This window comes from Capra hircus, chromosome 7 (assembly GCF_001704415.2).
Source record: "Capra hircus breed San Clemente chromosome 7, ASM170441v1, whole genome shotgun sequence".
NCBI lineage: Eukaryota > Metazoa > Chordata > Mammalia > Artiodactyla > Bovidae > Capra > Capra hircus.
Genome location: NC_030814.1, coordinates 9,149,166 through 9,165,704, shown reverse-complemented (window position 1 = coordinate 9,165,704; position 16,539 = coordinate 9,149,166). Strand labels below are relative to the sequence as shown.

At 38.1% G+C, this 16,539-nt stretch overlaps 1 protein-coding gene across 1 annotated transcript in view; it reads right to left on the bottom strand.

Annotated features, from left to right (window-relative positions):
• Positions 1-16,539, bottom strand: part of SLCO6A1 (solute carrier organic anion transporter family member 6A1) — a 94,981-nt gene that overhangs the window by 53,540 nt on the left and 24,902 nt on the right. The window contains exons 5-7 of the mRNA XM_018051637.1: positions 6,718-6,730; positions 6,207-6,316; positions 5,029-5,141 (exon numbers count right to left, since the gene is read on the bottom strand). Coding sequence (XP_017907126.1) covers positions 5,029-5,141; positions 6,207-6,316; positions 6,718-6,730 — 236 coding nt within the window. The remainder of the gene's footprint in view (positions 1-5,028; positions 5,142-6,206; positions 6,317-6,717; positions 6,731-16,539) is intronic.

Here is a 16,539-nt window from a genome sequence, read left to right as displayed (position 1 = left end):
AAGAGCAGAGAAATAGGTCCAGAAGGAATGAAGAGGCTGAGCCAAAGCAGAAACAATGCCCAGTTGTGGGTATGTCTGGTGGTGAATATAAAGTCTGATGCTCTAAAGAACAATACTGCATAGGAACTTGTTAGATTCTTGAATCAAGGTAATTTGGAAGTGATCAAACAGGAGATGACAAGAGTGAACATTGACATTTCAGGAATGAGCGAACTAAAGAAGGTTGGAATGGGTGAATTTAATTCAGACAACCGTTATATCTACTACTGTGGGCAAGAATCCCTTTGAAGAAATGGAGTAGCTGTCATAGTCAACAAAAGAGTCCAAAATGCAGTACTTGGGTGCAATCTCAAAAATGACAGAATGGTCTCTGTTCATTTCAAAGGCAAACCATTCAGTATTACAGTAATCCAAGTCTATGCCCCAACCACTAATGCCAAAGAGCTGAAACTGTATGGTCCTGTGAAGATCTACAAGACCTCTACAACTAACACCAAAAAAAGACGTCCTTTTCATCACAGGGGGCTGGAATGCAAAAGTAGGAAATCAAGAGATACCTGGAGTAACAGGCAAGTTTGGCCCTGAGATGCAAAATGAAACAGAGCAAGGCTAACAGTTTTGCCAAGAGAACACCCTGGCCATAGCAAACACCCTCTTCCACCGATACAATAGATGACTCAACACATGGACACCACCAGATGGTCAATAGTGAAATCAGATTGATTATATTCTTTGCAGTCAAAGATGGATATGCTCTATACAGTCAGCAAAAGCAAGACTGGTAGCTGATTGTGGCTCAGATTATGAACTCCTTATTGAAAAATTCAGACTTAAATGGAAGTGAAGTGAGTGAAAGTTGCTCAGTCATGCCCGATTCTTTGACCCCATGGACTATACAGTCAATGGAATTCTCCAGGCCAGAATACTGGAGTGTGAAGCCTTTCCCTTCTCCAGGGGATCTTCCCAACCCAGGAATGGAACCCAGGTCTACTGCATTGCAGGCAGATTCTTTACCAACTGAGCTATGAAGAAAGTAGGGTAAACCACTAGGCTATTCAGAAGTGAAGTGAAGTGAAGAAGTCGCTCAGTCGTGTCCGACTCTTTGCGACCCCATGGACTGTAGCCTACCAGGCTTCTCAGTCCATGGGATTTTCCAGGCAAGAGTAGTGGAGTGGGTTGCCTTTTACTTCTCCAGGGGATCTTCCCGACCCAGGGATTGAACCAGGGTCTCCCGCATTGGAGGCAGACGCTTTAACCTCTGAGCCACCAGGGAAGCCCAGGCTATTCAAATATGACCTAAATCAAATACCTTATGATTATACAGTGGAAGTGAGAAATAGATTCAAGGGATTAGATCCGATAGAGTGCCTGTCTATGGACAGAGGTTTGTGACATTGTACAGGAAGCAGTGATCAAAACCATTCCCAAGAAAAAGAAATGCAAACAAGGCAGAATGGTTGTCTAAGGAGACCTGACAAATAAGTGAGAGAAGAAGAGAAGTAAAAAGCAAAGGAGAAAAGGAAAGATACATTCATCTGAATGCAGAATTCACAGAATAGCAAGGGAAGATAAGAAAGCCTTCCTCAGTGACCAGTGCAAAGAAATAGAGAAAAACAATACAATGGGGAAGCCTAGAGATCTCTTCAAGAAAATTAGAGATACCAAGGGAACATTTCATGCAAAGATGGGCTGAATAAAGGACAGGAATGGTATGGACCTAATAGAAGCAAAAGATATTCAGAAAAGATGGCAAGAATACACAGAAGAACTATAGAGAAAATATCTTAATGACCCAGATAACCATTTTGTTGTGATCACTCACCTAGAGCCAGGCATCCTAGAGTGTGAAGTCAAGTGGGCCTTAGGAAGCATCACTATGAGCAAAGCTAGTAGAGATGATGGAATACCCACTGAGTTATTTCAAATCCTAAAAAATGATGCTGTGAAAGTGGTGCACTCAATATGCCAGCAAATTTGGAAAACTCAGCTAAGGCCAAACATTTGAAAAAGTCAGTTTTCATTCCATTCACCAAGAAGGGCAAGGCCAAAAAATACTCAGACTACTGCACAACTGAACTCATTTCACATGCTAGTAAGGTAATGCTCAAACAGTATTGAACTGAGGACTTCCAGATGTACAAGCTGGATTTAGAAAAGGCAGAGGAACCAGAGATCAAATTGCCAACATACACTGGATCACAGAAAAAGCAAGAGAATTTCAGAAAAATATCTACTTCTGCTTCACTGGCTATGGTAAAGCCTATGACTGTGTGGATCACAACAAACTGTGGAAAATTCTTTAAGAGATGGAAATAACAGACTACCTTACCTGCCTCTTGAAATATCTGTATGAATGTCAAAAAGCAACAGTTAGAACTGGACATGGAACAACAAACTGGTTCAAAATTGGGAGAGGAGCACATCAAGGCTGTATATTGTCACCCTGCTTATTTAACTTATATGCAGAGTACATCCCGTGAAAATCCAGGCTGGATGAAGTTCAAGCTGGAATCAAGATTGCTGGGAGAAATACCAATAACCTCAGATATGCAGATGACACCACCCTTATGGCTGAAAGATAGTAGGAACAGCCTCTTGATGAAAGTGAAAGAGTTAAGAGTGGAAAAGCTGGCTTAAAACTCAATTCGGAAAATGAAGATCATGGCATCTGGTCCCACCTTTCACGGCAAACAGATGGTGAAACAATGGAAACACTGAAAGACTTTATTTTGGGGGGCCCCAAGATCACTGTGGATGGTGACTGCAGGCATGAAACTAAAAGATGCTTGCTCCTTGGAAGAAAAGCTATGACAAACCTAGACAGCATATTAAAAAGCTGAGACATCACTTTGTTGACAAAGATTGGTATAGTCAAAGCTATGGTTTTTCCAGTAGTCATGTATGGATATGAGAGTTGGACCGTGAAGAAAGCTGAGCGCTGAAGAATTGATGTTTTGAACTGTGGTGTTGGAGAAGACTCTTGAGAGTCCCTTGGACTGCAAGGAGATTCAACCAGTCCTTTCTAAAAGAGATCAGCCCTGGGTGTTCTTTGGAAGGAATGATGCTAAAGCTGAAACTCCAGTACTTTGGCCACCTCATGAGAAGAGCTGACTCATTGGAAAAGACTCTGATGCTGGGAGGGATTGGGGGCAGGAAGAAAAGGGGACGACAGAGGATGAGATGGCTGGATGGCATCACTGACTCAATGGACATGAGTTTGAGTGAACTCTGGGAGTTGGTGATGGACAGGGAGGCCTGGCATCCTGCAATTCATGGGGTCGCAAAAAGTCAGACATGACTGAGCAACTGAACTGAACTGAATATATGAGCGCCTAAATATACAAAGCAAACACTAACAGACATAAAAGGAGAAATTAGCAAGAATACAAAAATAGTAGGGGATATTAATACCCCATTTGTATCAATTGACAAACCATCCAGACATAAAATCAATATGGAAATGGTGGTCTTACACGACACATTAGACTACTTGGCTTAACAGACATCCACAGGACATTGCATCCCCAAACAGCAGATATACATTCTTTTCAGGTGCACATAGAGTGTTCTTCGGGTCAGATCATATGTCGGCCACAAAATAAGTTTCAACAAATTTAAGAGGACAGAAACCATATTGCACACTTTTTCTAACCACAGTGGTATGTAACTAGAAATCAGTTATAGGCAAAAAGATGGATAAAGCACAAATGTGGAGACAAAACAACTACTAGAAAATCAATGGGCCAGTGAAGAAATCAAAGCGGAAAACAGAAAAGGTACAGAGAAAAATGGAAATTAAAAAGACAAATTCCAAAATCTATGGGATACATCAAAAGCAGTTCAAAGAGGGGGGTTCATAGCAATACAGTCCTGCTTGGAGAAACAAATCTCAGAAACCAACAACTTAACCTACCGTCTAAATAGAAGATATCAACCAAATCAAGAGCTGTTTCTTTTTTTTAAAGATAAGCCTTAAGCTAGGTTCACTAAGAAAAAAAGATAGAGGATACAAATAAACAAAATAAGAAATTAAAGAGGAAAAATTACAACTGATATCACAGAGATATAAAAATTGTAAGAGAATATAGCAAATAGTTAAAGGCCAACAAATGGACAATCTAGAACAAATGGATAAATTTCTAGAAACATACAATCTTCCAAAACTGAATCTAAAGAAGAAATAAACAATCTGAACAGATCCATCACTAGTAATGAAATTGAATTTGTAAGAAAAAATTTCCAGCAAACAAGCCCAGGACTGGACAACCTCATAGGGGAATTCTACCAAGCATATAGATAAGAGCTAATACTTATCCTTCTCAAGCCATCTCAAAAAATTTTGGAGGGAACACTCTCTAATTCATTCTGCAAGGTCACCATTACCCTCATACCGAATCAGATAAAGACAAGCACATAAAAATAAAACTACGGGTCAAATTTTCTGATGAAAATAGATGCATAAATCCTCAAAAAAAACTAGCAAATTGAATACATGTTTGTTGGTTTTGTTGCTTTGACATGTAGGTTCATAAAAGCAAAACTCAGTCATGACCCATGAGAAGGGCTGACAGGAATTTTAACTGGGTAAGGTCCTATAGGCCGTTCTGAAATAAACATTTCTAAATGAAAAAAAAAAAAGTTGTTTGTGAGAGTATTTGTTAACTTCTAAAGTTCTTTTCTAAGTTATTTAAATATAATAAAAAGATAATGCTAATACCTACCTCTGTCATCTTATTAAATGGCTTATTTATTTATATAGAGAAAAAATAAATTCATTATAATATAAAAGTTAAAAGCAATAGAAGAAGGAAAAATACTTGGTATCAGTCTTTGACACTAACCAAGTTTGTACTGATGCCACATAGGTGAAATGGATCCTATTTTCCATTATCTAGAAAACGAGTAGGTTAATTAAGACCTCAAAAGTTCCATTCAGATTCAAGTTGAATACTTTATACTTTTCTTAAATCCATAAGAAAAATATTGTACATATCAAGTTAATTTGCTTGTTTATGTAAAATACTTTACCCTGAAAGTAGCAAATAAGTCCTTGATACTAGGTCCAAATTCCTGATCTTTTGTTTGATCTCTGTCCAAAATATGAGGCTGTTTACGTTTCCCAGCTTTTATCCTTGCTGTGCCTATACATTAACAAGGAGAAGAATCTTATAACATGTTCAAATAACTAACACACATATAATAAGCATTCATACACATTCCAACATATACCCAGTTGGTCCTAAAATGGTAAGTGAACTATTTTTGAACAAGCTAAAGTCAAGCTGGTGGCCCTTGGTGGCTCAGACGGTAAAGCGTCTGCCAGCAATGCAGGAGACCCAGGTTAAATCCTTGGGTTGGGAAGATCCCCTGGAGAAGGAAATGGCAACCCACTCCAGTACTCTTGCCTGGAAAATTCCATGGACTGAGGAGCCTGGTAGGCTACAGTCCATGGGGTCCCAAAGAGTAGGACACAACTGAGCGACTTCACTTTCACTTTCAAAGTCAAGCTAATAAACTAAAAGACATGCTCTTCTAAAACAGTACTATCCTAAAGATCTTTGGATAAGGGAAATTTCCCATATCTGTACTTTCCAATATCTCCAATATCGTAGCCATTAGCTATGATGAGGCTATTAAATATTTTTAAAATGTAGCTCCTATGATTGAGTAAATGGATTTTTAAATTAAAATGTAAATAGCTACATATAACGACTACAGTATTTGACAGCATAGCCCTAAAATATAAAAGTACAAATTTGGTATCACTGAAAATATTTTGTACCAATTAAATTTACTACCATTAGGAAGCTATTTGATTTCTCTAATGTTACATGTATATTCCAGTGTTTCCCAAAGACTTTTAATAGTTAGTACTTTACCTTATAACATAAATCATGATAGGTAAATAAGATTAAATATGCTTCTTTCATGAAGAAAATTTTAGATAGCATGAAGCATTTTTAGACAGGAATGATAAAAAAAACAAAAATATGTACTAATGACAGTCTGGTACATAAATAAAATAATTACTTGGTGGCATGCTTTATTTGTTCAAATAATACTAGCGCATGTCACTGTTTGTCCATCACAGAAAGAAATGTACACAGAAAGTAACGAAATTCAGTCATATTCTGAGAATTGGGGATCAGGGTAGGGGTGAGGAATATACTCTCCTTTAATTTAATGAATTATATTTTTATAGTCACCTCGTAAACTCTGTGGAAAGCATGAAAATGGTATTAATGTAGACCATGCAATAACTGCAATAATAACAAAATAACTCCACCAACTCTGCCGCCAACGTTCTTTATCATCACTGTCTCCAACACTTTAATAGAGAAAATGAAAATTTTCAACTTTGCATGGTTTATTACAAAGCCACAATTAAACAGAGAGAGAAAGAGCATTTTCTGTTAATTTGTCTTTGTTATTGCTTTGTTTTGTTGAGATTGAGTGGTTGTGAGTTCTCCAATTATGTGGTTCTCTTCTTTCATGTAGGATGCTAAACTTTTTCCTTTCCCCACTTTTCCCCTGTCTGCTCAGGTGGTGAACAGTAATTCTTTGTCCCTTTTAAACTTCTTTCTCCGACGGAAGTTACACATTTAGAAGACTATCACTCTAAATCTGATCTATTTATTTAAATCATTCTTACCTCCTTTAAATCATGTGCCAAATTCTTTAGAACAAGCTTGGCCCCTTAAATTGCACAACTAACACTTAATCTGGGTATCTGACTCATTACCATTTCTTGGTAATCTTTTTCTTATAGTCCTTTCTCCGAACTCTCGGATTGAGCATGTTTTAGCCTTCTAGTAGCCCTAACTCATCACGCTTTGATAGCCTTTGTCTTCTATCTCCCCTGTGGTTTTTCTTGGTCTATCTTTGCAAACCACAAAGCTTTGCAGTGGGCAGAGCAAGATGGAAATGTGAAGGGTCCTCTGCTGGGATTTTGTTGATTTTTTTTTCCCCTTTTCAGTCACAGTTGTTTTGTAGTTTCAACATTCTTTGTTTCCAATTATGCTCAGGCCATGATTTTTGTGAGGGATTTTCATGTTATGACATTATTTTATATCATTTAGGGAGGAGACTTGGGGAAGCTGATTACCACATCGCTGCCATTATCTTCAGTTCCACACACACTTAAGATGCTGTCCAACCAGCTGTTGTGGGAAAAAGTCCACATCCACAGGAAACAGCTTTGGTGGTACTCTAATGCCAGCAAGATCTGCTGCCAACAGAACCTGGTGAGTAGCCTGCATTTAGGCTTTGACTGTCACAGAGTATGGAGAATATTCCCAGTTTATTCATCAATGGGACAACTTCCTATCCATTGCTACATTATTCAGGGATACAAATACCAACTTGCAATGACACAGGGTTACAAATTTGATATCCATAATTCAGTAAGGATATATACATGTAGATATTTTATGCCCAGGGAGTTTCAACTCCAGATTATCACTGGGCTCTGTTTCCTTGTTGACTATAACATTCATAAAATTTCTATTTTTCTCTCTTTTATTTATAAAATTATAGCTTTTTATCTTTTGGAAATCTTTCTTTTTACATTTGAACCCATCTATGCATTCTAACTATATGTATGCATTGGTTCCAATTATTACCATGCAACTACTCTCATTTGACACACAAATTCAACTGTTACAAGTCAAAACATTTTATTATAACCTATAATTATCAAATGTATCTGGAAGAGCAATTTTTTAAAAACAGCCCCTTATTTGATGAATGAGGACTTATTTAACAATATAGAAAATAATACAATAAAGCTTTAGTTATTGAAACCCTTTAGTATTGGCATGAAATAAAAAAAATATATCAGGGAACATACTAGAGATACAGAGACAGGAAGAAAATCTATATATACAAGAAAGTTTTACTTATCATAAAGATGGTATTTAATATTAAAAATTAAGTTAATATTTAAAAATCATGGACTGACTAAAAAATGTTATCAGTATAAATAAATATTCCTTTCAGGAAAAAATATAAATGTGTCCTCTTTCTCATATTATATGCAAAAATAAACTGAAATTGATGTTAAATTTAAATCAATCAAATCCAGACAAGGACACCACAAGTAAAGAAAATTACAGGTCAATATCTGTGATGAACATCAGTGCAAAAATACTCAACCAAATACTAGAAAACTGAACTAAACAGTATATTAAAAGGATCACAACCAGGATCAAGTGGAATTTCTTCCAAGGATACAAGGATGATTCAACATCTGCAAATCAATCAATATGATTCACCACATTAACAAAATGAAGGATAAAAATCATATGATCATGCCAATTAAAGCAGAAAAAGCATTTGAGAAAATCCAACATCCATTTATGATGAAAGACACTCAATGGATTAAGTATACAGGGAACATTTTGTTGTTTAGTCTCTAAATTGTGTCTGACTCTATTGCAACCCCATGGACTGTAGCCTGCCAGACTGCTCTGTCCATAGGATTTCCCAAGCAAAAATACTGGAATGGGTTACCATTTCCTTCTACAGGGGATCTTCCCCACCCACAGATCAAACTGCATTGGCATGTGAATTCTTTACCAATGAGCCACTGAGGAAGTCCACAGAGGGAACATACCTCAACATTAAAAAGGCCGTACATGACAAACACACAGCTAACATCACACTGAACAGTGAAAAGCTAAAAACATTTCTTCTGAGATCAGATAAAGGCAAGGATGCTAAACTAGCCACAGCAATTAGGCAAGAGAAAGAAATAAAAGGCAACCAAATCAGAAAGAAATAAATAAAACTGTTTCTGTGTGAAAATGGCATGATATTACATATCATCCAAAAACTCCACCTAAAAACCTGGTGAGGGCCCCAAGCTATGACACCATTCTATTTAGCCAGATATTTCTGGACAATGGTGTGCAGATTAAGACCAGTAAATTTTGTAATTACCATGCTGTCATACTGCCTTTGTATGTATAGAAAAAGCCTAGAGAGATAACCACAGGAATGAGATACCACAGGGATGAATAGGGCATCTATATGAATGGTAGTGATAGCATAGGCACTGTTGGTAGAATAAACATTGTTATGAATGAATATTTGTGTCCCCTGAAAATTCATCTGTTAAGGTTCCTTTTAATGGTTCTAGGAAGTGGAGCTTTGGGGAAGTGATTTGGTTATGATGGTAGAGTCTGCATGAATGTGATTAAAAACCCCAGACAGATTTCTTGCCCCTTCACCCATGAAAAGACACAGGGAGAAAATAGCTGTATCTATGAACCAGGAAGCAGGATCTCACCAGACACTGAATTTGCCAGCACCTTGATCATGGACTTGTCAGCATACAGAAATATAAGAAGTAAATTTCTGTTTCTGTAAGCTCAGAGTATGAGATTTCCATTCAGTTCAGTTAGGTTCAGTCGCTCAGTCGTGTCCATCTCTTTGCAACCCCATGAACTGCAGCACGCCAGGCATCCCTGTCCATTACCAACTCCTGGAGTCCACCCAAACCCATGTCCATTGAGTCAGTGATGTCATCCAGCCACCTCATTCTCTGTCATCCCCTTTCTTCTCCCTCCCTCAATCTTTCCCAGCATCAGGGTCTTTTCAAATGAGTCAGCTCTTTGCATCAGCTGGCCAAAGTATTGGAGTTTCACCTGTCCAAATTGACAAAGACAGTAGAGAAGAAAATCCTTGCCTAGGATATGTGCTGTTGTTACTGTTGTTGCTAAGTTGTGTCCCACTCTTTGTGACCCATGGATTGTAGCACAACAGACTCTTCTGTCCTCCACTATTTCCTGGAGCTTGCTCAAATTCCTGTTCATTGAGTAGATGATGCTATCTAAGCATCTCATCCTCTGATACTCCATTCTCCTTTTGCCTTCAATCTGTCCTAGCATCAGGGTCTTTTCCAATGAGTCAGCTCTTCACATCTGGTGGCCAAAATATTGGAGCTTAAGCTTTGTTATCAGTCTACCAACGAATATTCAGGGTTAATTTCCTCTAGGGTTGATTGGTTTGATCTCCTTGCTGTCCAAGGGACTCTCAAGAGTTTTCTCCACCATCATACAATTCAAAAGAATCAGTTCTTTGGCACTTAGCCTGCTCTACAATCCAACTCTCACATATGTATATGACTACTGGAAAAATCATAGCCTGGACTATATGGACATTTATTAGCAAAATGATACTTCCTTTTAAATACAATATCTAGATTTGTCATACCTTTCCTTTCAAGAAGTTCAGTTCCATTCAGTTCAGTCTCTCAGTCATGTCTAACTTTTTGAAGCCCCATGTATTGTACCTCTCCAGGCCTCCCTGTTCATCACCAGCTCCTGGAGCTTACTCAAACCCATGCCCATTTTGTCAGTGATACCATCCAACCATCTCATCCTCTGCCATCCCCTTCTCCTGCCTTCAATCTTTCCCAGCATCAGGGTCTTTTCAAATGAGTCAGTTCTTCACATCAGGTGGTCAAAATATTGGAGCTTCAGTTTCAGCATCAGTCCTTCCAATGAATATTAAGAACTGATTTCCTTTAGGAGGGACTGTTGGATCTCCTTGCAGTCCAAGGGACTCTCAAGAGTCTTCTCCAACACCACAGTTCAGAAGCATAATTTCTTCGGCACTCAGCTTTCTTTGTAGTCCAACTCTCACACCATACATGACTACTGGAAAAACCATAGATTTGACTAGATGGATCACTGTTGGCTAAGTAATGTCTCTGCTTTTTAATAAGCTGTCTAGGTTGGTCATAACTTTTCTTCCAAAGAACAAGCGTCTTTTAATTTCATGGCTGCAGTCACCACTTACAGTGATGTTGAGGCCCCCCAATATAAAGTCTGACACTGTTAGCACTGTTTCCCCATCTATTTCCCATGAAGTGATAGGACCAGATGCCATGATCTTAGTTTTCTGAATGTTGAGTTTTAAGCCAACTTTTTCACTCTCCTCTTTCACTTTCATCAAGAGGCTCTTTAGTTCTTCTTCACTTTCTGCCATAAGGGTGGAATCATCTGCATATCTGAAGTTATTGACATTTCTCCCAGCAATCTTGATTCCAGCTTGTGCTTCTTCCAGCCCAGTGTTTCTCATGATGTACTCTGCATATAAGTTAAATAAGCAGGGTGACAATATACAGCCTTGATGTACTCCAATTCCTATTTGGAACCTGTCTGTTTCATGTCCAGTTCTAACTGTTGCTTCTTGACCTGCATACAGATTTCTCAAGAGGCAGGTCAGGTGATCTGGTATTCCCATCTCTTTCAGAATTTTTCACAGTTTGTGGTAATCCACACAGTCAAAGGCTTTGGCATAGTCAATAAAGCAGAAATAAACCAGTTCTATCACTTACTGGCAAATAGAAGGGGAAAAACTGGAGCAGTAAAGATTTTATTTATTTCCTTGGCCCCCAAAATCACAGTGTATGCTGACTGTAGCCATGAAATTAAAATATGCCTACTCGTTGAAATATCAATAACCTCAGATATGCAAATGACACCACCCTTATGGCAGAAAGTGAAGAAGAACCAAAAAGCCTCTTGATGAAAGTGAAAGAGGAGAGTCAGAAAGTTGGCTTAAAGCTCAACATTCAGAAAACAAAGACCATGGTATCCAGCCCCATCACTTCATGGGAAATAGATGGGGAAACAGTGGAAATAGCAGCTGACTTTATTTTGGGGGGCTCCAAAATCAATGAAGATGGTGATTGCAGCCATGAAATTAAAAGATGCTTGCTCCTTGGAAGGAAAGTTATGACCAACCTAGACAGCATATTAAAAAGCAGAGACATTAGTTTGTCAACGAAGGTCCATCTAGTCAAGGCTAGGTTTTTCCAGTAGTCATGTATGGATGTGAGAGTTGGACTATAAAGAAAGCTGAGCACCAAAGAATTGATGCTTTTGAACTGTGGTGTTGGAGAAGACTCTTGAGAGTCCCTTGGACTGCAAGGAGACTCAACCAGTCCATCCTAAAGGTGATCAGTCCTGGGTGCTCATTGGAAGGACTGATGTTGAAGTTGAAACTCCAATACTTTGGTCACCTGATGCGAAGAGCTGACTCATTTGAAAACACCCAATGCTTGGAAAGATCCTCCCCTCCTCCTGAGGGCAGGAGGAGAAGGGGATGACAGAGGATGAGATGGTTGGATGGCATCACTGACTCAATGGACATGAGTGTGGGTAAACTCCAGGAGTTGGTGATAGACAGGGAGACCCTGGCATGCTGCAGTTCATGGGGTCACAAAGAGTCAGACACGACTGAGTGACTGAACTGAACTGAACTGATGGAACTGGATGCCATGATCTTAGCTTTTTTCACATTGTTTCAAGCCAACTTTTTCACTCTTCTCTTCCACCTTCATCAAGACACATTTTAGTTCCTCTTCACTTTCTGCCATTTGAATGGTATCATTTCTATGCTTGAAGTTGTTGATATTTTTTCCCTGCAATCTTGATTCCAGCTTGTGATTCATCTAGCCTGCCATTTCACATGATGTACTCTGCATAGAAGTTAAATAAGCATGGTGACAATAATTCAGTAGTTCCATGGCCAGTTCTAACTGCTGCTTCTTGACCTGTAAACAGGTTTCTCAGGAGGCAGGTAAGGTGGTCTGGTACTTCCATCTCTTTAAGAATTTTCCACAGTTTGTTGTGATATGCACAGTCAAAGGTTTCAGTGTAGTCAAGGAAGCAGAAGCAGATGTTTCTCTACAAGTTTCTTGCCTTCTCCATCATCCAACAAATGTTGGCAATTTAATCTCTGGTTTCTCTGCCTCTTTGAAACCCAGCTTGTACATCTGGAAGTTCTCAGTTCATATACTGCTGAAGCCTAGCTTGAAGGATTTTGAGCATAACCTTGCCAGCACATGAAATGACTGCAATTGAATTGTAGTTTGAACATTCTTTGAAATTGCCCTTCTTTGGGATTGGAATGAAAACTGACTTTTTCCAGTTCTGTGACCACTGCTGAGTTTTCCAAATCTGCTCATGTACTGAGCACAGCACTTTAACAGCATCATCTTTTAGGATTTTAAATAGTTCAGCTGAAATTCCATCACTCCCATTAGCTTTATTTGACTTTACACTGCAGGATGTCTGTCTCTAGGTGAGTGACCACATCAAGGTGGATATCCAGGACATTAAGACCTTTTTTGTACAGTTCATTTTTGTGCTCTTGCCACCTCTTCTTAATCTCTCCTGCTGCTGTTACGGCCTTACCATTTCTGTCCTTTACCATGCCCATCCTTGCATGAAATGTTCCCTTGATATCTCCAATTTTATTGAAGAGATCTCTAGTCCTTTCCATTCTGTTGTTTTCCTCTATTTCTTTGTTCACTTGAGAACACCTTCTTATCTCTCCTTGCTATTCTCTGTAACTGCATTCAGTTGGGTATATCTTTCTCTTTTGCCCATGACATTCACTTCTCTTGTTTCCTCAGCTATTTGTAAAGCATCCTCAGACAACTTTGCCTTCTTGCATTTGTTTTTCTTTTGGATGGTTCTGGTCACTAGCTCTTATACAATGTATGAACCTCCATCCATAGTTCTCAGGCACTCTCTCTACCAGATCTAATCCTTGGAATCTATTCATCACTTCCACTGTAAAATCATAAAGGATTTGATTTAGCTCACACCAGAAGAGCCTAGATATTTTCCCCACTTTCCTCAATTTAAGCCTGAATTTTGCAATAAAGAGTTCGTGATCTGAGCCACAGTCTGTTCCAGGTCTTGGTTTTACTGTCTGTAGAGTTTCTACATCTTTGGCTGCAAAGAACATAACCAGGATATGTATCTTTCCCTATAAAGATAAATCTCTTGGTTAATGGAGGGCCAACCTGATAACAAAGTAATCAACCTGATAAAAGCTTGTCTTCTGATGAAAGTGTCATATCTGGAACTCACGGTTTACTGCTACTATTGATGAATTGGACAATAAGCAGTATTAATAATTATATCCTGGTAAATATTCTTGTTGACAGATTGTCCTTAGTGTGAAGAAGTCCAAGTAGTGCATTCATGCAAAGTCATCATTACTCTAACCAGCTCTTTTTACATGAGCTTACTGAGGAAGAATTTAGAGTAGTTAGAAAAAAATGAGAGAGGCTGATTAACATTGACAGGATGGGTCACCTTGTCCAACTGCTAAAGAGCCTCTTAAAAATGCATACAATTTTCATGTGCTAGTTGCAAGAGGTTCATCTAGATATTCTCCTGGTTACATAATTTTTATATTGCTCTAGGTTCTAACCATACATTAGTATAAATTTATACCTCAGTATAAATTTAGTATCAGAGGATAAGATGGTTTGATGGCATCACTGACTCAATGGACATGAGTCTGGGTAAACTCCTGGGGTTGGTGATTGTCAGGGAGGCCTGGTGTGCTGCAGTCATGGGGTCGCAAAGAGTTGGACACAACTGAGTGACTGAACTGAACTGAACTGAATACCTATAAAAATTAGTATAAATTTATACCTCCTGGGTGACTTAGCTGGTAAAGAATCCTCTTGCAGTGCAGGAGACCCCATTTGATTCCTGGGTCAGAAAGTTCCCCTGAAGAAGGCTACCCACTCCAGTATTCTTGGGCTTCCCTGGTGGCTCAAAACGTAAAGTATCTGCCTAAAATACAGGAGACCTGGTTCAATCCCTGGGTTGGGAAGATCCCCTGGAGGAGGGTATGGCAACCCACTCCAGTATTCTTGCCTGGAGAATCCCATGGATGGAGGAGCCTGGCAGGCTACAGTCAATGGGGTTGCAAAGTGTTGGACACAACTGAGCAAATAAGCATAGCATACTTCAGGGTATCCCTTCTATTCTAAGTGGTCAACAGCCTGACATTCACTAGCATGATTTCCTGTATTTCAAGGCCACTGTTGAGCAGCCACTGTAATATAGTGGCTATCCTTTTTTTCATTTCAGTAAGAGAACTTTATATTCACACATTTAAATGTTTCCTTTTACCTGGAATATTTTCCAGTATTATTAAAAGAAGCTATATGTATTACAGCATGCAAGAAAATTCAACATATAATTATCAGTTAATGTGATATACCACATTAACAGAATAAAGGACAAAAACATGATCATCTTAAAGGATTCAGAAAAAGCATTCAACAAAGTTTAACACCATTTCATCATAAAAAAAACACTCAACAAACTATGAACAGAAGGAAATTATGCCAACATAATAAAAGCTATATATGCAAAGCCCACTTCTAATATTGTATTCAATGTGAAAAACTGAAAGTTCTCCCTCTAATATCTGGAACAAGGTAAAGATATCTACTTACTTTTACCACTTCTATTCAACATAATACTCAAATTCTAACCAAAAGAAATAGGCAAGAAAAAGAAATAAAAGGCATCCATATTGGAAGGAAGAGGTAAAATTATCTCTGTCTGAAGATGATATGAACTTCTGAGAAAGTGCTAAACACTCCAAAGGAAAAAAACTGTTAGAACTAATAAATGAATTGAGCAAAGTTGCAGGATACAAAGTTAATACAACTCAAGTGTACTTCTATACACTAACAATGGGCAACATGCAAGGCAAAGACCTGTACACTGAAAACTCCAAAACATTGCTGAAAGAATTAAAGAAGATACAAATAAATGGAAGAAAGACATGCTCATAGATCTGAAACTCAGTATTGCTAAAATGCCCTTAATACCCAAAGTGACCTACAGATTCAATGCAATCCCTATCAAAACCCCAACAGAATTTTTCACGGAATCAGAAAAAAATCCTAAAATTTCATATGGAATCTCAAAAGACCCCAAATAGTCAAAACAATCCCTAGAAAGAAAAAACAAAGTCAGAGACTTCATATGTCCTGGTTTCAAAATATATTACAAAGCTATAGTAATCAAAACAGTATGGTACTGGTACAAAGTATGGTACTGGTTCTAGAATCTAGAACAATGGAAGAGAATAAAGATCCAAGTAATATATTCTCATAAATATGAGACAAATCATATTTTACAAAAAGAATGAGAATATACAACATGGAAAGGATAACCTCTTGAATAAATGGTGCTGGAAAAACTAAATATTCATGTGCAAAAGAATGAAGTGAGATCCTTTCCTTACAATATATATGAAAATAACTCAAAATGGATTAAATATCTAAACATAAAACTTGCAACAATAAAGCTCCCAGAAGATAATATATGAGAAAATCTTCATGGTGTTGATTTTGGGAGTTAATTTTTGATATGACACCAAAAGCACAGGCAACAAAAATAAGATTAGAGCAATGGGACTACATTGAACTTAAACTGGACAGCAAAGGAAACAACAGAGTGAACAGAGAAACTACGGAATGGGAGAAAATATAGGCAAACCACTTATCTGGAGTAAAGCTAATATCCAGAATATAGAAAGAATTGTGTCAACTCAATAAGAACAAAAATCTGATTTTAAAAATGTGCAAAGGACTTGAAAAGATATTCCTCCAAAAAAGATATACAAATGACCAACAAATATTTGAACATCACTAATCATCAGGAAAATGAAAATCAAAACCACAACAAAATATCACCTCATACA